The sequence below is a fragment of the Ictalurus punctatus genome, chromosome 14, assembly GCF_001660625.3.
Source record: "Ictalurus punctatus breed USDA103 chromosome 14, Coco_2.0, whole genome shotgun sequence".
Lineage (NCBI taxonomy): Eukaryota > Metazoa > Chordata > Actinopteri > Siluriformes > Ictaluridae > Ictalurus > Ictalurus punctatus.
In genome coordinates, this window is record NC_030429.2 from 4,567,586 (window position 1) to 4,593,443 (window position 25,858).

The window sequence follows — 25,858 nt, forward strand, 5'->3', positions numbered from 1 at the left end:
TACACTAGTACTGCTAAAAGAAATAAATGAAAAGTCTATTGCTGAAGTAATGATCGTGTACTTGTACTCATTTTGCCAGTGTACTGTTGCGTAAACTTTTTCTATAAATACCTCAGCAACTTACTGTGAGTTAAATGTTTAAAACGTTAGAACGAACACCCTGTGAACTTATTATAGGCTGCAAGCACGCTTCTAAACCCGGTCGGAATAAAAAAAAAAAATTTGAACGAGGTAAATGTTTATCTTTGTCACCGTAAAGGCCGTTTAAAAGCAGTCTGAAATAATTCACATGAGTAATGCCTGCATGCACTGAGTCGCAAGTGTGTTAGCTTAATACCTAATAAAGTGGCAAATCGCTTGTATCGTAGCATTCATGCAGGTTATTATACAGGTCATGTATTAGAGTTGAGGGGAAGCCGGGATGAAGCGCGCACATGTACACCACTTCTGCCTAATGTGTACTTACATACATTGTTCTGTTTTATTCGGATTAAATCTGTGGGTCAGACGGGTAACGCGACTAAATTGTCGTTTAAAGTGACTTCTTTAGTAGACAGAGACCTCAGCATTATATGTGTTATGCATTATGTGCGCACGATTTCATAATGAAAACTGTGGACATGGTGTTAATATTTCGCATCAGCATAGCACAAACGTATAACGATAGGGAGATTATACATGAGAACATAATAGTGCTGGTTAGTTATAGGGATTATTACCTAATATTTAAAGGAGAGATCGCACTGATCCGATACCCAGCATCGGTATCGGATTATGTAACAGATACCCAGCGTCGGCATCGGATTATGTAACAGATACCCAGCGTCGGCATCGGATTATGTAACAGATACCCAGCGTCGGCATCGGATTATGTAACAGATACCCAGCGTCGGCATCGGATTATGTAACAGATACCCAGCGTCGGCATCGGATTATGTAACAAATACCCAGCGTCGGCGTCAGATTATGTAAATAAATAAATAAATAAATAAATAAAGTGTCGGATTATGTAACAAATACCCAGCGTTGGATTATGTTTAAAAAAAAAAAAACAACAACGTCAGTGTCAGATTATGTAACAAATACCCAGCGTCGGTATCGGATTATGTAACAAATACCCAGCATCAGTATCGGATTACGTAACAAATACCCAGCGTCGGTATCGGATTACGTAACAAATACCCAGCGTCGGTATCGGATTACGTAACAAATACCCAGCGTCGGTATCGGATTACGTAACAAATACCCAGCGTCGGTATCGGATTATGTAACAAATGCCCGGCGTTGGATTATGTAACAAATACCCAGCGTCAGATTATGTAACAAATACCCAGCATCTGTATCAGATTATGTAACAAATACCCAGCATCTGTATCAAATTATGTAATAAATACCCAGTGTCGGCATCTGATTATGTAACAAATACCCAGCGTCAGTGACAGATTATATAACAAATACCCAGTGTCAGCGTCTGATTATTTAACAAATGCCCAGTGTCGGCGTCAGCGTCTGATTATGTAACAAATACCCAGTGTCAGCGTCTGATTATTTAACAAATACCCAGTGTCAGCGTCTGATTATTTAACAAATGCCCAGTGTCAGCGTCAGCATCTGATTATTTAACAAATACCCAGTGTCAGCGTCTGATTATTTAACAAATGCCCAGTGTCGGCGTCAGCGTCTGATTATGTAACAAATACCCAGCGTCTGTGTCTGATTATGTAACAAATACCCAGCATCGGATTATATAACAAATACCCAGTGTCGGCCTCGGATTATGTAACAAATATCCGGCGTCGGATTATATAACAAATACCCAGCGTCGGATTATGTAACAAATACCCAGCGTCGGATTATGTAACAAATACCCAGCGTCGGCGTCTGATTATGTAACAAATACCCAGCGTCGGCGTCTGATTATGTAACAAATACCCAGCGTCGGCGTCTGATTATGTAACAAATACCCAGCGTCGGCGTCTGATTATGTAACAAATACCCAGCGTCGGCGTCTGATTATGTAACAAATACCCAGCGTCGGCGTCGGATTATGTAACAAATACCCAGCGTCGGATTATATAACAAATACCCAGCGTCGGAGTATGTAACAAATACCCAGCGTCGGCGTCTGATTATGTAACAAATACCCAGCGTCGGCATCGGATTATGTAACAAATACCCAGCGTCGGATTATGTAAAAAGAAAATACCCAGCGTCGGTGTCGGTTTATGTAACAAATACCCGGCGTCGGTTTATGTAACAAATATCCAGCGTCTGTGTCTGATTATGTGACAAATACCCAGCATCGGATTATGTAACAAATACCCAGCGTCTGTGTTGGATTATGTAACAAATACCCAGCGTCTGTGTTGGATTATGTAACAAATACCCAGCGTCGGTATCGGATTATGTAACAAATACCCAGCGTCTGCGTCGGATTATGTAACAAATATCCAGCATCGGCGTCGGATTATGTAACAAATACCCAGCGTCGGATTATGTAACAAATACCCAGTGTCTGCATCGGATTATGTAACAAATACCTGGCGTCGGATTATGTAAAAAGAAAATACTCAGCGTCGGTTTATGTAACAAATACCCACCGTCGGCGTCGGATTTTGTAACAAATACCTGGCGTCGGTATCGGATTATATAACAAATACCCAGCATCTGTGTCTGATTATGTAACAAATACCCGGCATCAGATTATGTAAAAATAAAAAACCGGTGTCGGATTATATAACAAATACCCAGCGTTGGTGTCGGATTATGTAACAAATACCCGGCGTCGAATTATGTAACACATACCCAGCTTCGGATTATGTAACAAATACCCAGCGTCGGTATCGGATTACGTAAAAAAATACCCGGCGTCTGATTATATAACAAATACCCAGCATCAGTATCGGATTATGTAACAAATATCCAGCGTCGGTATCGGATTATGTAACAAATACCAGTGTCGGTATCGGATTACGTAATAAATGCCCGGCGTCTGATTATATAACAAATACCCAGCATCAGTATCGGATTATGTAACAAATACCCAGCGTCGGTATCGGATTATGTAACAAATACCCAGCGTCGGTATCGGATTATGTAACAAATACCAGCGTCGGTATCGGATTACGTAATAAATGCCCGGCGTCTGATTATATAACAAATACCCAGCATCAGTATCGGATTATGTAACAGATACACATCATCAGTATCGGATTATGTAACAAATACCCAGCGTCGGTATCGGATTATGTAACAGATACCCATCATCAGTATCGGATTATGTAACAAATACCCAGCGTCGGTATCGGATTATGTAACAAATACCAGCGTCGGTATCGGATTATGTAACAAATACCAGCGTCGGTATCGGATTATGTAACAGATACCCATCATCATCTGTAACTTTTTAATCTTTACCTTCTTTCCGTTTTATTTTCTAAACAGACTAAAGGCGCAAATGTTCACATTCAGATGAATGTAACTATTAACTCTTATTATGCACTACATTAGTTTGTCCCAGCAGGTGGGTGGAACTGTTCTAATCAGCCAATCAGCTACCAGGGGTTGCCCGTGCCATCTTACTGGCTGTCTCTGATTATAGCAGTTCTATCTCAGAACAGCTATTGAATAAGTTAACTGTAGGTTTGGGACATGCTTTATCATGATTTATATTTTTTAAATAAATGATTTAATTCTCCATGCTACCAAAAGTACTATTTTATAGGTTTATAAAAAAATGAAACATAGCAAAGTTGAATATTTTAAATCAAAAACAAAACAAAACTGGAAAACAAAACATGACCTTGTGGTAATCTAGAGACAGCTGCCTACTAGGGTATAGTGGATGTGGACAGATATGCAACATCTGTCACTGTCTTCATCAGTAAGTGTGTAGGAGATGTTGCATCCGCAACCTGCCCTCTGTTAAACCAGAAGCCATGGATGGATCGTGACATTTTCCTTCCAGCTTTCAAATTTGGAGACAGTGAGGCATTGAGTGCAGGCAGACATGACCTGACGTTGTGCATCGAGGCTTCCAAACACAACTAGCCTGCAAACTGATGCTAACGCTAACCTATGGAACAGGGGAGCCAAGCAATCACTGACTATAAAAGTAAAGTAAAGAGGTAAATGCCTTCCTTCCTGAAGAGCTCAACGCATTTCATTCCTCCTTTGAAGCTAACCAGTGACCTGCTCAGCTCTCTCGGAAGATCCAGCATGCACTCCATCTCCAGAAGAATTCCTGAAGAGAATACACACACTCGACTTTTCAGGACCACACGGCTTCCTGGTAAAGTTCTGAGAGCCACCAACTGACATCCTCTCTCACTGAAAATCTCAGTCTTGAGACGTAACATGAGACCAGTAACATGCCTCAACGACTGTCGTACCGTTACGCTCTTTGAAAGACACATATCGAGAGCGGAATTATCGGAACGCTGAACTGATTCATTGAAGATGCAGCATGTTTGGTCAGACAAATGGTACTCGAAGGAAACGAGCACTATGCGACAATGCTCTTCGTCGGGTTCCCGAGTGGTGCAATGGAAAAATTGTTGGTCCTATTGTCAGGACATCGTGAGTTAGAATGCTATTTCTGGCTGAGGCCGTGCTCTGTGGCTGGTAGTGATGGCATTCCTCTCTCCTCTGTCACTCAAACCAATTGTGGGTGTGCGTGAGCTTATTTGTGCACACGAGTTCGCCCTTCCCGAGTGGCTGGCTGCACGTGTCTCAAAAGAAGCATGCGTTAGCCTTGACACTCCTCACTTGATAGCACAACTAGCGAGTGGGCAGGAAATGAGCAAATTGGGATCAAATTGGTCCGTGTTCTATCTCCCCCGCTCCGCACCCATGACCGTGTCGCCAAGTATGAGTCAAGTTTGCTGATGACATGACAATCGTGCGGCGTTAACGACGAGAAAGCGAGGCGGACTGTCAGCGACATCTCTCTCCGTGTTACCAAAAACGACACGTTACCTTCGGAACACAATTCACATACACATAACGACAATGAGCTAGAATTGAATCAAGTTCATAAATATACAACTAACGTAAAAGCACAATGATCTAGTTCTTATGTTGGTGCAGTAAAGGAAACGGTCATTACTAAGAGATGCACCGACGTATCGGCCGATAAAGGCATCCGACGAACAGGGCCGATTATATCCTGTCAATCAAAAGAGGGCGTGTAAACACACGATTACGTGCAGTGTGTAAAGATGTCAATGACAATAAAACTGCAGTCTGTAATCTCTGCACTGCTCAAATTTTACACCGGACGCCGCAGCAGTGAAGCGGGGGTTTCAGCGTCGAGTCTAATTTGTTTTTATTTTATTTTTTTCCGAGCTGCTCGCGCTGAATTAAAGCTCCAGTAAGCCGTTGAAGGATTTAAATGAAGATGAGTTGCGTAAAAAATGTACATGTTGCACAGAGTAGTGTATTTCATATCCGGTTAATGTTAATGACTTAATATCATTTTTAAAAGAAGTTTATATTATATATAAACGAATGTTTACGAATATGAGACGAACAGGAGGTTTTTTAGAATTCGGGCAATGCTATGAACTAATAACATTCAATAAGTTAAGAAATCTTACTTTACTCTTCAGAATGTAGTTCATGTGTTCATGTTCATTTGAGTGATGCGTTCGCTGTTCCTGTGAAACAGCTTGTTGAAATGGAGAGAATAAAGTGTTTGTTTGCATTTCGTTCGGAATTGTGGGATTAACTATTATTAATTTAAAAGAAAGCATAAAAGGCAGAACCAAGATACTGTCGGTATCGGTATCGGTATCGGTTGAGAAATTTAGTATCGGAGCATCTCTAGTAATTCCTTTCCTAATCTGATTAGTACCAGTACTGAAAAAATGTCTGAGGTAGCAGAACTTTTTTCAGTACTGGTATCCCAGGCAGCCTGACTGTGAAGGGTGAAGGGTTTTATAAGTGCTCAGCATGTTGTGCGTCCATTTATTTTCTACCGTATATTTCAGAAGCTCAAGAGCAAATGTACGTCATTTTCAAAGTACAGTAGGAATGCACTAAGTTCGATGGATTTAAAAAAATTGTTTGTTTTTTTTTTAATCGAAGAGAGGTAATCAGAATTTCTTTTCATGTGACTGCAGGCGTTGGATCAGTATTCAGCTGAGCCAAATTCATTAAATCCCATTACAGCTTTCTTCATTTGAACAGCTTGCCATATTAGGCCTGTTGGGAGTTACAATCACTGCTAGAACTAATGATGATTAGGGCTTCACTGCCTGAGGTTATATTCTAAGGTCATCTTGTCCTGTGTCGCGTTCTCTCCGCAGTCTCCCGCTTAGGTTCTGGGTGAACATCCTGAAGAACCCTCATTTCATCTTCGACGTCCACGTGACAGAAGTGGTCGACGCCTCATTATCGGTCATTGCTCAGACCTTCATGGATGCCTGCACTAAATCGGAGCACAAACTCAGCAGGGTGAGTCACACGGGCTCGGAATAAAACACACTAGTGCCAGGAGCTAATAATACACAGAGACTATAGAGAATACATATGGTCCGGTAACATTTTCCTGTTTCCTCCAGGACTCCCCAAGCAACAAACTCCTCTATGCAAAGGAGATCTCCACATACAAAAAAATGGTGGACGAGTAAGTCTTCTTATTCTTATCACATGTTAAAAAAAGAAAAATCCAATAATTATAACTACACAGTCGCTTACGTGTGTATGTAACCGATGCCTTGGTTCCTGATGTAAAACAAAGCATGGCTAAACGTCTCAAGGCCTCGTTGCAACTTTCCCTCCCCCCTTTATGTGCCATGTCCACACTAGTAATGCATTTTCATAGCAAAATGATGTTTTTTACGCTGAGATTATAGGAAAACGTTTGTACCGAGCACGCACTGATGGTGCCTGCTACACGAGCCATTTACGCGGCTGTTTATGTGGTCCGATGCGATGCGCTCCGGCAAAGACGGCTAAGTTAAGTGACTACAACTAGGCTCTCGCTGCAGTCGGTAATGGATTTGAGGTTGGTCGTATAGGAGGGAAGACAAAATGCACTGCAAAAAAAAACATTGTCATCTTAGCAAGTGAAAGTATCTTGAAGATAGTCGATCGGGTCTAGTATTTCTTATTGTAAGATTACAATAAACCACGTTTATGATCATTAAACATATTTCCAGACGTTATTACTTGCTGTTTTTTTATTTGATTGGCAGTTTATTTAGCGTCTTTTCTAGAAGTAAATGCTTAAACTGGGCTAAATGTTTGAAATGAGTACTGATGGCTTAATAATCTTATATTTGGTTCGTTGTAATCTTATTATACTAGAATTTTTTTTTTTGCGGTGTATTTTCAGACAGAAAATATCTATCCTATAGCGAGAGACTAAAATGCCATCAATTGGAGTTAAAATGACCCCCGTCCTAAAGCGTTATCCCAAAGTGCCATTCCAAAGCGTTATTCCAAAGCGCCTTCCAAAAGCGCCATCCCAAGGCGTTATTCCAAAGCGCCATCCTAAAACGTTCTTCCAAAGGGCCATCCCAAAGTGCCATCCTAAAGTGTTATCCCAAAGCGCCATAATAAAAAAGCATTATTCCAAAGCGCCATCCTAAAGCGTTATTCCAAAGTGTTATTCCAAAGCACCATCCTAAAGCATTATCCCAAAGCACCATCCCAAAGCGCCATCCTAAAGCATTATTCCAAAGCGCCATCCTAAAGTGCCCTCAGAACACCATCTCAAAGCGCCATCTCAAAGCGCCATCCCAAAGCGCCATCCCAAAGCGCCATCCCAAAGCGCCATCCCAAAGCGTTATTCCAAAGCGCCATCCTAAAGCGCCATCCTAAAGCGCCATCCCAAAGCGCCATCCTAAAGCGTTATTCCAAAGCGTTATTCCAAAGCGCCATCCTAAAGCGCCATCCCAAAGCGCCTTCCAAAAGCGCCATCCTAAAGCGCCATCCCAAAGCGCCATCCCAAAGCGCCATCCCAAAGCGCCATCCCAAAGCGTTATTCCAAAGCAGCATCCTAAAGCGCCATCCCAAAGCGCCATCCCAAAGCGCCATCCCAAAGCGTTATTCCAAAGCGCCATCCCAAAGCGCCATCCCAAAGCGCCATCCCAAAGCGCCATCCCAAAGCGCCATCCTAAAGCGTTATTCCAAAGCGCCATCCCAAAGCGCCATCCCAAAGCGCCATCCCAAAGCGCCATCCCAAAGCGCCATCCTAAAGCGTTATTCCAAAGCAGCATCCTAAAGCGCCATCCTAAAGCGCCATCCCAAAGCGCCATCCCAAAGCGCCATCCCAAAGCGCCATCCCAAAGCGCCATCCCAAAGCACCATCCTAAAACGTTATTTCAAAGCGCCATCCCAAATCACCATTTCAAATCGCTATCCTAAAGCGTTATCCCAAATCGCCATCCTAAATCACCATTCCAAGTGCCATCCTAAAGCACCATCCCAATGCGCCATCCCAATGCGTTATTCCAAAGCGCCATCCCAAATCCCCATCCCTCAGGTTTATCAGCCCTAGAGACCTTTAAAAAATAAGAATAATTGTTTTTGGTGGTATGCAGTTTTTTTTTCTTTGTAGACAGAAGTACAATACCATGAAAATGTGAAGTGTATCATCATGAGTGTAATTAGAAACATTAGTAATGTAAAAAAAAAAATCGAATGAGAAAACTACTTATTACTTAAACTACTAATACTTATTTTCTTATTTAGTCTAAAAACTAGGAGAATAATTTATGGCGCAAACACCGTTGTTTAGTTTTAAACTAAACGCTGATGACTACCTTTGTTTTGTTTCGTTTTTCCATGATGTCAATCCCACAGTTACTACAAAGGGATCCGACTCATGGTGCCAGTCAGTGACCAAGACATGAACACGCACTTGGCTGAAGTGTCACGGGTGAGAGCGCCTACTTTCTGCTTTCCTCAAGATTCCCGAAAAGCCTCCTGTGCACCTGTTTTAATGTTGTTCTTTGCGTCCTGTAGGCCCATACCGACAAACTGAATACACAAGTTGCCCTCCATCAGCTGTACCAGTACGCCAGCAAATACTATAAGGAGGTAAAAGTGCTGACACACACACTATTCTCAGGATGGATGCTAATCGAGTACATGGTGCAAATAGAGTTTCGGACGTCTAATGTTCTTGCGGTGACTTTAATATCTTTACATCTTCGGAGTTCGTTTTAATGTGACTCTCTCTCTCTCTCTCTCTCTCTCTCTCACACACACACACAGATCATCCTGGCTCTGGATGAAGACCCCGCAGCTCAGTGTAAGCAGCTCACGATGCGACTCCAGCAGATCGCCGCCGCTCTCGAGAAGAAAGTGACGGATCTCTAACCCGTCCACAGAGGAGAGAGACGGACCGAGAGAAAGAGACCGACGTGGGACGAAAAACCCGCCACCGGTCAACGTCGGACTCGAGTCTCTGGGACGGAAGAAGGCCCGGTTAAAGAATAAATGTCCCTTGGTGTGTAATTAGCATATAAATATAATCAGATGTTGAATTTCTTCATGTGTAGAGAAAAAACAAAACAAAAAAGGTTTTAAGAATTGTATTATATATTTTTTTTAACGTGCAGTCTTTATGCGGAAAGCTTTATAAGGAAGAAATATCTTTTTAAACTGACAGCCTTGTGTTGATTTTGTTTATAAAGTCTCTGTATAAACGTGAGGCGCGCGTGTGTGTGTGTGTGTGTGTGTGTGTGTGTGTGTGTGTGTGTGTGTGTAAGATGACTGCTAATTGCTCACACACAGGATGCCTAAATTCTGACCAAATGGGAGATGCTCGGTCATTGGTATTGTGCACTGGTGTGTGTGTGTGTGTGTGTGTGTGTGTGTGTGTGTGTGTGTTTGTTCACCTTGGAATCATGACTAATGCATTGTTCAGCCAAACACCATCGTCAGAAAGCACATAGACGGTTTTCCCAGCAGGGCTTGCTCGTGTTTTTCTATTGATTCAAATCTGCTGAGCTTTTGGTGCCACCTTAGAAACCTGAGGATACACCGGAAAAGCCAGCAGCAGCAGAGCACTTCCTGTCCATACCCTTAAATCATCATCATCAACAACAACAACAACAAGGAAAAAAGCACAGACGAGATTTTGTTTAGGCAATAGTATTCCCAACCGAAAAGTCTCTCAACACAAGGCATGTCATTTTTTTCTAAAAAAACAAAACAACAACAACGTTCCTTTATTTATGTACAGCCATCGTTCTCGTATCAGGATTGACGCTTATTGTTGTCTGTCTGTTCAGTGCACAGTTTCAGTCCGTCTCAGAAATACAGCAGACGCTAACGTTTTATGGTGCAACGTACTAAAAGCTGATGGCAATTCATTCCCGTCATGATTACAGCATGCCTGTGTTTCCTCGAAGAATTGCCTCGACGCGACCGAATCAAACGCTCCGCTGACTTTTTTTAATATAAGCTCGTCCTAATATCATAAAACCGCTCGACCGGGGCTGGGTTTCGTCCAGGACATGAGTTTCATCCAAAAGCACCCCCGAATCTCTTCCGGCGCTCCGTTGAAGACCGTTTTCCGACCTTTTGCCAGCAAGCACACGATTTTGAGGGCTGATCGACTTTTTGTCCTCTCGTCGCTTTCGAGTCTTAGCGTCTTACAGCGTCGTGCGGAAATGAATCCGCGACGGAGACGGGCACTTAGGCACGAGCACAGGTGGGTGCGTACGGCTCGGTACTAAACCTAATGGTACTTTTCAAAGCGATTTGAATGTGTTTGCATCATGTGAATCGTACAAGAAGATTCAATAACGCCTGCTGTGTTTGTTTTTTTTATTATTTATTTTTACGTTTCAGTATTTGTACTCATACCTCTAGATGTCGGAAATATAAGCACCAAATACTGCAATACACACAAAATCCTTCTCACTGTTGTTGAGTACTATGAGCTTTTAAGGTAGCCTCCCCCCCTACCCATCTATGAAGCTGTTCAGTGTTGCTTTCCTGGTTGATCCAAGATCAGTTTTTTTTTTAATACTCAATACTGACTGAGATTTAGAATTTTGGTCAGTCAAAACTGCTTCTTGATCACGACAAATCCCTTTCTCTCTCTTTTTTTTTTTTTTTTTTTTTTTTTCTTCTTTAATCCTCTTTTTGAGCTGTACCTCTCAGGGCTCGTCTTGGCCCTGATTTTACTGCCAGTCGGATACATTTCGGTCTCTGAATAGTGGGAGTTCCTCTTTGAAGTAATGCTGGTCTGTTTTGTCGCCGAACAGTGTGGAGCGTCGTGAAGAAGCCTTGTGGCGCTTGGCACTGCCCACTCAATTCCCCGGCGCTGTAATGAAAGCAGCGGGAGCCGTGTTTGATCTTAATTGCATGTGGGCTGCTGACACCGTGCTTTTCAACACACACACACACGCGCGTGCGTTATTCCTCATTTTTCCATTTCCGCTCGCAACCGGAGACCAAGCCCTTATCCCTTAAATAGCTCAATGTAAAGCTTCTTCAGCCTTTCTTTCACCAGAATGTGCCTTAAACGATAAGTGTTACACCTTTTTTTTTTTGTTTGTTTGTTTGATGATATTTGGTGATAATGGCGAGTTTTAGTCTTAGGGCGTTTGCAGTGTATTTGCAGCCGTGGTGTCGAGTGTAAGTAGGATCATTTTGTGCCGTAGTCACAATGTGCCAATAGGCTAATCAAATAAGAGAGAAAAAGGCAGTTTTTGTATTAGTGTGCATCTTTGGGGTGTCTATGGCTTGTGTTGGTGTGGATGGGTGAGTGTGTGTGTGTGTGTGTGCTTTTGTACTGTAGTTGTATTGGAAACAAGCTTAGTCTGAACTAAACTAAGCTGTGGTGAATGTAAAATAATTTCCTCCCCCCCCAAAGCATCTGCGACTTTGCTTTTATTCCTCATCCGAAAGGAGAATCTTCAATAGAAGTGTTGAGTAGCACAGGGTGTTTCACTGTTGTGTTATCCCTTAGAGCTATAATTTGTTTCTATGCTATTCCATAGTGTGTATGAAAAATATCTATACTCGATGACCTTCTTACTGCTGTGCAGTTATTTTTATTCTTTCATGTCTTATGATATTATATGCCTTTGTATCAACAGAAAAGCAAATCTGTCAACAATGTATTCTTGTGTAATATCCTATGCATTTGAAGTCCTGGAAAATGGCGATTGTTGTGCTGTTATCAAGATGTTAACTTCCCGTCCCCACCTTCCTCACCCTTCCTTGTGGTTGTATAGTGAACCAAGAAATCCTGGGACTCTTAACGTACAGTAAGGCGGGAGAATAAAGATTAGCCGTGGCTCTTTCAGGCCTGGCACCTCAGAAGAGTTCTAACACGCCTAATCTGTTTGTACTGAAGTGCTCGCCGCTCAGCAAGGGTCAAGGCCTGACTAAACACCTTGCGCCCTTACATCAATAAAGAGACACTTCCATTTCATCGCCTCTCTCTGTGTGGTGTTTTTTTTTTTTTTTTTCCCCTCCTCCCGCTGGATGAACATCTCGGATATGACTCGACCACGACTGAACTGCTGTGTAACCTGTAAATGAGTTTGTCCTTATTGATGTTAACAGAAAAGGTGGTCAGTCGGTGAGCAGACTGTATTTATGATGCGTAATTGTCACTGATTAGTGTTGATGACCTTTTGAGTTTTCATTATAGAGAATGTCGGTGCATACACCGATCAGCCGTAACATTAAAACCGTTGACACGAATAACATCGATTATCACGTTACAGTGGCACCCGTCGAGGCGGGGTGGGATATGTTATATTAGGCAGGAAGTGAACAGTCAGTTCTCAAAGTTGATGTGTTGGAAGCAGGAAAAATGGGCAAGCGTAAGGATCTGATTGAGTTTGACAAGGGCTAAATAGTGAGGGCTAGACCACTGGGTCAGAGCATCTCCAAAACGACACGTGTTGTGTTCCCGTTATGCTGTGGTTAGTACCTATTAAAATTGATTCACGGATGGAAACCGTGAAACCGACACGAGGGTCATGGGCACCAAAAGGCTCGTTGATGGCGCATGCGGTGCAAAAGCGACAAGTCTGGTCTGAACCTACAGATACTATAGCACAGATTGCTGAAAAAGTTCATGTTGGCTGTGATAGGAAGGCGTCAGAACACACAGTGCATCACAGCTTGCTGCGTAGTCGCAGACGGGTCCAAGTGTCCATGCTGACCCATGTCCACCACTGAAAGCGCCTACAATCGGCCCGTGAGCATCCGAACTGGACCGTGTAGCAATGGAAGAAGGCGGCTTCGTTTGATGAATCAAGTATTCTTTTACATCACGTGGACATCACGTGGTGCGTGTGCGTCGCTTACCTGAGGAAGAGAAGGCACCAGGATGCACTATGGGAAGAAGGCAAGTCAACAGAAGCTCTGGGTAATGTTCTGCTGGGAAAACTTGGGTCCTGACATTCATGTGGATGTTACTTTGACACGTACCAGCTACTTAAACACTGTTGCAGACCAAGTACACGCCTTCAACGGTATTCCCTAACGACAGTGGCCTCTTTCACCAGGATAATGTCCCCTGCCACTCTGCACAAACTGTTCAGGAACGGTTTGAGCAACATGACGATGAGTTCAAGGTGTTGACTCGGCCTCCAAATTCCCCAGATCTCAATCCGATCAAGCATCTGTGGGATGTTTCCAGACAAAAAAGTCCGATCCATGGAGGCCCCACCTCGCAACTTACAAGACTTAAAGGATCTTCTGCTAACACCTCAGTGCCAGATACCACAGCACACCTTCAGGGGTCGTGTGGAGTCCATACCTCGACAATAAGCAGGTGGTTTTAACGTTATGGCTGATCAGTTGGTTAAATATTTAAACTTCAGTATGAATAAATACTTCACTACGCACCAGTATTAAGTGCAATATTCAAAAGCATCTGCATCTAAAGCAACACGCAGTGTCAAAAATAAACAATACCTGCAAAGCATTATTCCAGGGATCCCAACAATGGCCCAGAAAATCTCAACCCAAGGAAGATTAATTAAATCACTGCATAAATAAATAAATCTAAAAAAAAAAATAAAAAAGATGAAAGCAGACACTGCTTTGTGCCAAAGAGAGAAAATCAAAGCGAAGATGAAGTCCCATGAAACCAAACCAACTGAGCAACAGCAATGCAAGTTATGCTCATGTACCCCATCATACCACCCCCCCCCCCCCTTTCCTCACCGCCCCCACAGCAAAAACAGAAAAGAAAAATTACTAACGAGAAACCATCCCAGACAGGCACCAACCTAGAATAAATATTTTCCATTACTGAGAATTCCTCATGGGTCACTGAGTCAGAAAAGTCATTGTGACCTGTAATTGTAAGAGGAGCACATTCACAGTTAAAGGCCGACAAAAGCATTATGACAATGCGGCAAGCGGGATTTTTTTTTTTACTTGATATTATTTATAGAATAAAAAAACAAAATCCTCTCAGCATCTGTGAGCTTTCCAGTCCAGAAGGCCGTGCTTCACATGGCTGCTCAATCAATCAAATGAAATTAATACAAGGGTTTAAAAAAAGCTTGTGTTTCTCTTGCTGACAACATAATGATTTAAACACTTGCACACTTCCTTCCATCTCAGCCGGCGGCATCACTCATGGTTCATCACTCAACGAGTGTGTGTGGGGGGGGTGTTCTATCCTGCAGCCATGTCTAATCCCTTCTCACACTTCAGAAATTCTTAAATGTATTATTTTCTCCTTCCATTTACATACAAACAAACAAAAAGCAATGGAGACTGTAATTAAACTAGAAGACCGAGTTATGTTTAGTGTGTTGTCCTGATTAGTATTGCCTTGGTTGACCACAAAAGCAGATGCTGTGGGTGGGTAATGACAGAAGGATACGTCTCTTACACAAAGACGCTCGTAATGAAGCCTAGTTTGCATTGTACAGTGGATATAAAAAGTCTACACACCCCTGTTAAAATGGCAGGTTTTTGTGACGGGGAAAAAAAACAAAAACAAAACCAAGATAAATCATCTCGGAACTTTTTACCACGCGCAATGTGAACTATCTAAAAAGTCAGTGAAATTCAGTGTGCGCACTCTTTTATAATTGGGGATGTGGTTATGTTCAACCAATCACATTCAATCTCATGTTCAAAAGTAATTATCAAACAGCTGTCACCAATGAAAGTATTCTGATTAACCACAGCTGTTTCTGGAGGATTTTCATCTGACCGCTGAAGCCATGGTCCGCAAAGAGATTACAAAGCATGGTATGTCACTTATTTAAAGATCTCGATCGGGAGAGGGGTATAAAAGTATTCCCAAAACATTAGATGTACCATGGAACACCGTGAAGGCCGTCATCAACAAGTGGAGAAAATGGACCGCTACAGTGACATCACCAAGAGCGGGATGTCCGTCCAAAATTTACAAAAGGACAAGACAAAAACTTTCCAGGGAGGCTGCCAAGACATTGAAGGAGCTGCAGGAAAATCTGACAAGTATTGATTACTCTCTGCATGTGACGATAATCTCTCGTATTCTTCACATGTCTGGGCTATGGGGTAGGGCGGCTAGACGGAAGCACTTTCTCACACAAAAAAAAAAACATCCCAACTAAATCACCCCAAACCATGTGGCAAAGTGTCTTATGGTCTGATGAGATCAATTTCAAAATGTTTCTTTGATGCAAAAAAAAAAAGGCACCACCAAAAGAACACCATACCCATGGTGAAGCATGGTGGAGGCAGCATCATGCTAGAGGGCTGCTTTTCTTCAGTCAGAATTCGATTTGTTGTTTTTATCAAGGTGGAGGGGATCATGAATAGCTATAAATACCAGTCGATTTTAGTGCAGAACATTCATGTGTCTGCTAGTAAGCTGAAAATGAAAAGGAATTTCACCTTTCAGCACGATAATGACCCGAAGCATATATCCAAATCAACAAAGGAATGACTTAACCAATAAGAAGACCACTTTAACAGGGGTGTGTAGCCTTTTTACATCCACTGAAGATCGTGAATGATGTTCTCGTCCTCTGTCTCTTTAGGCAAGATACTATAACTCGTAATTTACTGGCCATTTACCATACCTAGTGCTGATAAAATATGCCTATTGTTTTTATAAAGTGTTTTCCTCCAACTCAGTTTGGCCTTGGTGTCTGTAGAATATGTCATTCTTTTTACTCTTTGAGCATTTATCTCTATATCTCACATCGCAAACAGCTTTTGAAAAATGCCTCCTTGAAACCTTCTGCAGCAAGTTGAGGACATGTAACAAAAGAAAAAAGATTAAAGTAATGCATTGACTGCATGGCAGACTGAGGCTGTATCTTAATACCGAAAGAGTGTACAACTGACATGAAGGATATTGTTGTCAGTTTACTCTAAGACTGAACTCAAGGACGCAAGAGCTGAGAGAATTCCTCTGCTGCTATGTGTCCACTTGCATTTTCTCCACTGCATGCTGCTGCACTGGCTTTCCTTACTCATTTCCACATTTTTATATCTAGGGAAAGTAAGTTGCAACCTTAGAATTATAAGGCGAAGATCCAGTTTAAGGTCTGGGTGATGCACAACATCTGGACACAACCAAAAACCAATGAGAGCTGAAATTCTGATCTGTCGTCTCATATTCATCTTTTGATCTCAAACCCAAATGTCTTCAATGTTTAGTGAAAACAATAGGCCTTGCTGTTCCAATATTTCAGAGGGGACTGTAATTGTAATGATGCACATCTGTATACAACCACTGGACTTTAAAAAAGTAAGAAAAAGTTTGAAAAAATATGATAAAGTTTCCCCTTATCAAGCGCAAGCGAGCTGAGTGATTATATTATAGATCACTCCATTCCCATATCAGCGGATGAGCGATTTTACAGATTAATTTGCTCTGATTAACTTCACTGTGTCAGTATCTATGAAGGCTTTATATTGATATACTATTTATATATAAGGAGAGACAGTTAAATATAACAGAAGACAACATTCAAATGGTGTACAACAATTTGTCTGTATAACAATTCTGACAGGAAAAAAGGTAAAAAAATAAAATAAAATAATAATAATAATAAAAAAAACTTTTTAAAACTAATTCCATTGAGTGTGTGCACTGTAAAAAAGAATTTGTTCACTCAACTTAACTTATTGAGTTGTCTTTTTGCTTTGACTCAGTTAAGTTGTATTTACGTAAAATAATAAGTCATTTCAACTTAAAAAGTTTTGTTGACATGATTAAATAATTGACCCAACTACTCACTTCAAGTAATGCAGACTTCCCAAGTTCAGTTGAAATACTGTTATAAAAGTAAGGTGAACTTAACTTTTTCAAACTGTCTGTACTAAAATTTGAGTTCATTTAACTTAATGTGGCAAGTTCAACCAAATAAATAACAATCCATTTTCCATATGAAAGACTTCATCAATTGTTTCACTTATAAATTTACAAATTTAAACAGAACAAGTCAAACAGGTTCAAATATCCAGAGCTACAAGCTACAATAGCCAGTGTTTCTTTTAACTCTTTAAGCAAAAGGTTAAAAATGTAATATTGTGGTAAGATCAATTTGAGTAAACAAAAAATCTATTACAATTGTAAAATAAATAAATAAATAAATAAATAAATTAAAGAATTTCTCAAAATATACAGAAAAAGCAAGCAGAAATCAGTCCTTGCCTAACAAAATTACATTTCAATTGCCCAGTGTTTAAAGGTGAAAATATAAAACATAATTGAAGTCATGCTGTTGAGGCATAGAAACTGTAACATACACAACACAACAACACATGAAATTCAATTCAATTCAATTCAATTCAATTTTATTTGTATAGCGCTTTTTACAATAGACATTGTCTCAAAGCAGCGAAATCTCTCTTACAAGAAATCCATAACACCCATCTCTACTTGAGCAGTTTATTTTTAAGTGAATGTACTCGTGCACTGCAGGCATCAGTTCCAATGTTCATGAACAGCCTCTGAATGACCTCAAAGGTGTATGTGAAGTTTTGGGGGTAGTTTATGTTAAGTGTATAAAGGAATCCCATCAAGTTGACAAATGCATTTGGTACATCACCAAGATTGCGTAGAACGAAAACTTCTTCGAATATAAGTGTTACATCGCTGCAGTCGCTGCAGCCCTTGATTAAATCTTCTTCAGAATCTGTGTGCTATTAAAAACAAAGACAAACTTTAAAATGTGCTTTCACACGTACAACTTCACAAGCTCAACGACTTAAGAACAGCGTGAGTGAACCGATCTTAACTTTACTAGTTATCGCACAAAATGAATTCATATTAGAAGGTGGGAAAAAATACAGTACAACTTCCTGAAATTTATCATCTGTCATGAAAATAATACAAGGTATACTCCATCAAAATAGTTGGAAATATCAATACATGGACTTCCATTATCTGAATATCTTCCAACATCCCTTCTTACTTTCCTCACAGACACTTACCTCACAGATCTGTAAGAACTGAGATGGATTCTCCCACATGTACAATGGCAGCCCCAGCAGTACTGCAACCCTCTTCTGTTGATTTGATGCCTCAAAAGTACAAATGTTTTATATTCAAATTATGCAGGACAAGAGAAATAGCAAGAAAGGAAAGGACCACAGTATTTACAAAACAAGAACACCTGAAATAAATCTACTCACATTTTTATCCAGGCTCTCCAGTATGGCACTCATTTCTGCGATGTCTGCATAGTGCCTCGAGCGGTACAAATACAGCAGCTTTGTGACATGTTTGTCAAGACCCTCATAAAAGGACTTGCTCAGGTCCATCGACACGTCTGGTGAATTCTGCACTGATCTCCAGTCATTGCAGAACATCAAACAAACATAACACATAAACATGTTAAACAACACTGCAAAAAAATGTTGGGGTTACGCATGTAACCCTTTTCCCTGAGAAGGGAACTTCGACGTTGCATTTAGTATAACAGTATGGGAAGCACCCTTGCGCACGTGACCGGTATCTGAAGCTTGTGTAAAATCATGCCTCTACTTATAGGCCTGCCATGATCAGGTGACGTGGCAATTAAGCGCATCACATGATATATATATGGCACCTGTGAACCATGCCGCCAGCCTCTATTATCTGAAGCGAAGACGCAATTCACAGACCTGCCATGGTATGACAAAGCTATGCAACGCTTCGTTCCCTTCTCGGGGAACAGGGTTATATGCGTAACCCGATGTTCTCTTTCAAAGGGAACTTCGACGTTGCATTTAGCATAACAGTTTAGGAACGGGAATATCCACTCCGTCATACTGAGGGTACGGCCTGTTCAAAAAGACCCAAGCCCGAGGGTCACTGCAAGACACTCGAGCCTGGGGTGGAATGAATATCCAGGCTGTAATAATGCATGAATATGTGTTGTAGACCATCCTGCAGCAGCACACATCCTGCAAGAATACCCCTTTGGACAAAGCCTTCGAGGAGGCGACCACCCTAGTGGAATGAGCTCTTATGCCCAGAGGCGTGGCGAGACCGCACGCCTCGTAAGCCATAGAGATTGCTTCCACTATCCAATTAGAGAGGCTCTGCTTTGACACAGCATCACCTTTACTGTCGCCGCCAAAGCAGACCAGCCACTGCTCCAACTTACGCCACTGGCCAGAGCGGTGGACGTAAGTACAGGGAGCCCTTACTGGACACAGCAGGTGCATCCTCTCTTGTTCCGGTGTGAGGAATTGAGGAGGGCAGAAAGCCTGCAACACCACAGGGTGGGCAGCCGATGTAGGCACTTTAGGAATATAATCCGGCCTAGGATACAGGAAGGCCTTGGCTAATCCAGGGGCAAAGTCAAGGGAGGAAGGGGCAACAGAGAGAGCTTGTAGATCTCCCCCTCGCTTGAGATATGTCAGGGCCAGTAGAAGAGCTACTTTTAGAGTCAGAGGCTTCTCAAGGGCTGACTCTAAGGACTCAAATGGGGCACCTGACAGACCTTCCAAGACCACAGAAAGGTCCCAGGAAGGTATGCGCGGCCTGCAGATGGGCCTCAGTTGTCTGACACCATGTATGAACCTCGAAGTTAGAGGATGTTGCCCCACAGAGGCTCCATCAACAGGGGTGTGGCTGGCCAAAACAGTGGCCACATAAACCCTGATTGTAGAAGGAGCTAACCCTGCTGAGAAATGTTCTTGTAAGAACTCCAGGACTGTAGCTATTGCACAGTTCACTGGGTCTAGCTGAAGTTCCTCACACCACAAGACAAAAAGCCGCCACTTGAGCACATACAATTTCCTTGTGGATGGTGCTCTAACATTTAACATGGTCTCTACAACCTCAGTTGTGAGACCAGAATCTATGAGCTAGTGCCCCTCATTGGCCAGATACACAGTTTCCATAGTTCTGGCCGAGGGTGATAATCAGCCCTCCGGCTTGAGACAGTAGATCCCTGTGGATGGGAATCTCCCAAGGAGTACTGTCGAGCAGGGAAATTATCTCTGAGAATCATATTCAAGCTGGCCAATAAGGTGCTACTAGCAGCAGACGTAGACAATCTTGGTGAACTCTCGCTCGAACTTGTGGGAGCAGAGCGATCGGGGGAAAAGCATATAGACGTGACCTCGGCCACGTGTGCACCATAGCATCCAGCCCCAATGGTGTGGGAGGAGTGAGGGCAAACCACAGCTGGCAGTGTGTTGTCTCCACGGAGGCAAACACATCCAGTTCCGCTTGTCCGAACCTCTGCCATATGGACTCCACCACTTGTGGAGAAAGACTCCACCCCCGGGCCTCAGCCCCTGCCTCGACAGGATGTCTGCCCCTACATTCTGACTGCCCGGAATGTACATTGCACTCACTGACAAAAACTTTCCCTCTGCCCAGAGAAGGATTAGTTGCGCCTGCCTGAACAGGGGGTCGTGAACGTAACCCTCCCTGGTGGTTGATATATGAGACCACCGCAGTGTTGTCTGACACAACTAGCACATGGTGACCTCTCAACTGAGGAAGAAAGAATTTCAGTGCTAGGAATACGGCCCGCATCTCTAGGTGATTTATATACCACTCCAGATGAGGGCCGCTCCAAAGACCGTAAGCTGGACAGCCATTTAAGACTGCACCCCAGCCTGTGAGGGATGCGTCTGTCATTACCGTCTTGCGGTATAAGGAGACGCCCCTAGAGTGTGACCCGAGGCTAGAAACTACGGGCACTGCCGCATGACACTGATTACTCTCAGAGGTTTCATCCTCAGATGAAACCCCCGACTTTTTAGTCACCACTGAAACAGTCTCATGTGCAATAGGCCCAATGGTATGACGTTAGCTGCTGCCTTCTGCACCTCCCTTGCACTAGCACTGACCCGGGCTCCACTCATGGAGGCCTGGACGAACTCGACGGGGAAGGAACTGGCTGAACGCCGCCGTTTGCTGTTTTGCCTCACGAAACCTGTCAGCGATGCCATTAACTGCGCTGCCAAACAGGCCGGAAGGTTTAACAGGGGTGTTCAGCAAGGAGACCTTATCTTTGTCCCCCATCCCTGAGAGGTTGAGCCATAGGTGCCTCTCCGCCACAACCAGGCTACCCATTGAACGGCCGATATGACGGGCTGTTTGTTTGGTCACCCAGAGAGAAAATCTGTGGCGCGGCACAGCTCTGCCACTGCCTCGGGTCCAATTCCCTCCCCAGTATTGAGCTCACTCAGCAGGTCTGCTTGGTAGGCCTGCAACACTGCCATTGTATGCAGTGACCCACAAGCAAAACCCGCTGCCGCATAGGCTTTGCCCACCAACGCCGAGGTGGCCTTACATGGCTTAGAAGGTAAAGTTGGCCTCCCTAAATTACCTGCCGTTGATGGAGAGAGGTGGCTGGCAAGCGCCTCCTTCATCTTTGGCATCGCTAAATAGCCGTGCTGCTCACTCCCCATGACAGCTGAGTAATCAGACGTTGAGGGGTTATAAACATGGCTTTCTCCAGTGTGTGGTTTTCTCCAGAAACGTGATGTATCTCATCATGCACTTCTGGAAAAAAGGGTAGTTTTCTGCGGTGTGAGGGAGCTTTATATTTATTTTCACTGGAGAGGAAGCGCTCATCCAGCCTGCTATGAGCCACTTCCTCTTCCCCGGGCCAGTCTATATTAAACTTTTTAACTGCCCTAGTAATCACCTCAAGCTGCTCTTTATGTGCTTGAGAGCTGCTGTCGGTTTTTGGTGCAATGGCACCGGTGTTTTGGCTTTCCATAGGGGAAGGAGGAGTCGCGACGCGAGCTCCAAAGTCAGGCGGAGGGCCAGACCCAGAAGACAGAGCAAGAGATAGAGCAGCACTCATCTCCGGCTCCTCTTCCAAATCCATATGAGAACTCCACGACCTTAGCCAGCTGGCTGCTTTGGCAGCGGCCTGCCCAGATTTGCGAGGCTCTGAAACCCAACTCCCTTCGGACGAGAAGAGAGCGAGTCGAGAGCAGAGCTGCCTAATCGTGAAATGTTCACAGTGCTGACAGTCAGATCCCTCGAGGGCTGCTGTCGCATGCTCTACGCCCAACCACTTCATACAGAAAGCGTGTCCGTCTGCTCCCGTGATGAAACGGGAGCAAAGCGTAACACACTTTCTGAATTCTTTCTCGCTCATTATTTGCGTCTCTTTTCTTTTCTTTTTTTTCTAAAAAAGGGATAGAAAAGTTTAGAGATTTTGAGAAAATATAGAGTAGAAATTAAGCGTTTTTTGTCACACAGACAACAGACATGCAGTCTCGCTGAAGATAATAAGGCTGGCGGCGTGGATTAGAGGTGCCATATATATATATATATCACGCGACGCGCTTAACTGTCACGTCACCTGATCATGGCAGACCTATAAGTAGAGGCATGATTTTACACAAGCTTCAGATACTGGTCACGCGCACAAGGGCACTTCCCATACTGTTATGCTAAATGCAACGTCAAAGTTCCCTTTGAAAGGGAACTCACTTGAATTTTCACAGTGCAGGTCAAATGTCATAAGGTTCCATTCCAAACTACTACCGACGACTGTACAATGTAGCCAAATGCATAAAGTTACACTGTACTTTAGGTAAAAGAACAAAAGATGCAAGGTTAATCATTTTTTTCATATTGGATATGACAAAAAAGACAGTTACTTCAGTGCCTGAAGTAATTCTATGAAGAAAAGAAAAAAAAGTCATTCAAAAATGTAATAAACAGTGTACACAAGCAAGATCAGGACCAAAGTAATAGATTCTCACCAAATCTCTTGATATAGTTCATATTTATGTCATATATATATATAACATGGAGCCTATCCCAGGGAGCATGGGGCACAAGGCGGGGTACACCCTGGACAGGGTGCCGATCCATTGCAGGGCACAATCACATACACACTCACACACCCATTCATACACTACGGACACTTTGGACATGCCAATCAACCTACCATGCATGTCTTTGGACTGGGGGAGGAAACCGGAGTAACCAGAGGAAACCTCCACAGCACGGGGAGAACATGCAATCTCCGCACACACAGGGCCACGGTGGGAATCGAACCCCCGACCCTGGCAAACGTGCCAACCACTAAGCCACCGTGCGCCCATTATATATATAGAATACTTTCTGAACGTGCTTGAAAGTATCAAACTAAAATAATGGTGATAAGGATTAATAAAGGACGTGTAGTATGAGGAAATGTAAAGTAGGACAATTATTATAATAAAAATAACAACAGTATTTACAGAAAACATTGTGTAGTTTTCTAGCATCATTTGTCTGGACATCTCTTTCTTGTGTGTGTGTGTGTGTGTGTGTGTGTGTGTGTGTGTGTTTGTTTATTTATTTATTTATTTAGCATTTAACGACTTGCATACTTAAACAAACTGCTTGAAATCTAATATGCAAGCATAGCCACAAATATTAACACAATCACTCAGGAGTAACTCAGGGCAATGATGAGTTATCTTTTTCCTTTGTTGTTTTATTAACTTTAACGATATTATAGGCTATGCATTGCAGTATACGACTGTTTTCATCCACTTAATGTAGGACTTGGCCTTGATTAATTGCTTAGCATTAGGCTATGCAGTCTGTTAGTTCACCTCTCCTCTCAATTCGAGTCATTCTTCTTTTATCACGTCACATTTGATTAGTTCACGTCTCAAGTCTTCAGGTTCGAGGCATTCGTTCATCACGTGACTGCTCCATATTCTGAATGCAGTGGGGCTGTGAAGTGCTGAACGAACGACTCGAACCAAAGACTCCAGAGGTGAACTAATCATTTCTGTTTCCGGTACAGAACATATGGGGATGTTGCTGCGCATGCGCGTTCAAAAATGAACGGATCACTCTCTAAGACAATTCGTTGTTCCCGAATCATATTAAAGATTCGTTGGAAATGAACGAATCACTCTCTGAGATAACTCGTTGTTCGCGAATCATATTAAAGATTCGTTGGAAATTAACGAATCACTCTCTGAGACAACTCGTTGTTCCCGAATCATATTAAAGATTCGTTGGAAATGAATGAATCGTTCATGAACTACACATCACTACACGGTGCGCGAGCACTTCATTAAGCTCTCTCTCACGATTTTTGCTTATTTAACACCACGCAGTTCCTGCTCTGTATTCTCGCATTCACATAAAAAAATTACATAAAGTAGATAAATAAACATTGAATATGGTGCACACACACATATTTACATATTGTGATATGTAGCAATATCTCAGAGGATAGTTTATAGTGTCGCATGTGAATTTCGTCCTCAGGCTAACCTACCCCCTTATTTTTGCAAATCAAGGAGATAAATTGTTGATATATTAAACGTGTATTAAGTGACTATAAGAAATAATACTTAGCTAGTTTTGTTTCGTTACTTTTATAGATATTTAATTTTAGTTCGCTGCCTAGCAACAACATAATACGATTAGCCAAACTATGTGTGGATTAGCCGCGGTTAAATTCGATGTAGAAACGACGTAAACAATACTTGTATTGTTTACTATTAGAAACAATACACTATTCTATAGTACATGTCGTTTTTACAAGTGATGAAATCAATATGAACAAATATTTACTTACCAAATTTGACAATGGTGGAAGATTTCAATCTTGCCCTGCAACATCTATCGTCTTCTGTCTTATCTTTGCCATGTGATCTTCTATTGCTATTTAATTTAAATAATAATAATAATAATTGCCAACATGTGAATGGGTACTCATACACTATGGTCTACCATGCATGTCTTTGGACTGGGGGAGGAAACTCAGGGAAAACATGCAAACTCCACACACACAGTGGGTGGGAATAGAAACCCTGACGCTGGAGTGTGAGGCGAACGTGCTAACCACTAAGCCACAATTCATTCACCACTGAAATTCATTTTGTTTTTAATCTTAAATTATTTAAAGTGAATGTAAACCTTTGTGTGGGATAAATATTATAATAAAGTTATGAGTCATTTCATTTTAGCTTCATGCAGCTTGCAATCACTTTGTGTATGAATATTATGAAAAGTGTAACCCAGAAGCTTAGAAATGTATTTGTGTGCACATTATCGTCGTTATTTATATACAATAAAATATATTTCCAGTCAAGCAGAGCAGTTGATTTATGCCCAAAGCGTACAGGCTCCTAAACTGAGCGGATGAAAATGCCAAACACAGCCCTAAACTCCTCAGGGATTCTTTTTATTCATTCTCATAACATTCATTCATTTAGGACAATATACTGTATATAATAATATAATGTAACATACATATTATATATATATATATATATATATATATATATATATATATATATATATATATATATATATATATATTATTTGCGTGTGTGTGTGTGTGTGTGTGTGTGTGTGTGTGTGTATTATATTGCTGAATTGTTTTATTATTATTTTTTATTATTTAATTTAAAAGTTTAATTCCGGACTTCCAGATTGTTGGAACAGTGTTGCTATGCAACATGCCTTGATCCTTTAACCTGACGT

General features: G+C 42.1%; 1 protein-coding gene and 1 long non-coding RNA gene across 4 annotated transcripts in view; one reads left to right on the forward strand and one right to left on the reverse strand.

Moving 5' to 3' along the window:
- plxnb2b (plexin b2b) overlaps window positions 1–12,403 on the forward strand; it is a 158,550-nt gene extending 146,147 nt beyond the window's left edge. For both annotated transcript variants that reach the window (XM_053685569.1, XM_053685570.1), the window contains 5 exons: window positions 6,309–6,456; window positions 6,564–6,628; window positions 8,812–8,887; window positions 8,974–9,048; window positions 9,226–12,403. In XM_053685569.1, coding sequence (XP_053541544.1) covers window positions 6,309–6,456; window positions 6,564–6,628; window positions 8,812–8,887; window positions 8,974–9,048; window positions 9,226–9,330 — 469 coding nt within the window. In that variant the 3' untranslated portion in view covers window positions 9,331–12,403. The remainder of the gene's footprint in view (window positions 1–6,308; window positions 6,457–6,563; window positions 6,629–8,811; window positions 8,888–8,973; window positions 9,049–9,225) is intronic.
- A 5,657-nt stretch (window positions 12,404–18,060) lies between these two features.
- On the reverse strand, window positions 18,061–25,137 carry LOC108274644 (uncharacterized). 2 transcript variants are annotated; one of them, XR_001814514.1, is made up of 4 exons: window positions 24,948–25,137; window positions 18,586–18,732; window positions 18,385–18,474; window positions 18,061–18,093 (listed from the first exon to the last, which is right to left on the reverse strand). It is a non-coding gene; the product is annotated as an uncharacterized LOC108274644 (long non-coding RNA). The 2 variants fall into 2 exon arrangements; XR_001814512.1 differs by having other exon boundaries at window positions 18,586–18,742.
- Window positions 25,138–25,858: the final 721 nt, after the last annotated feature.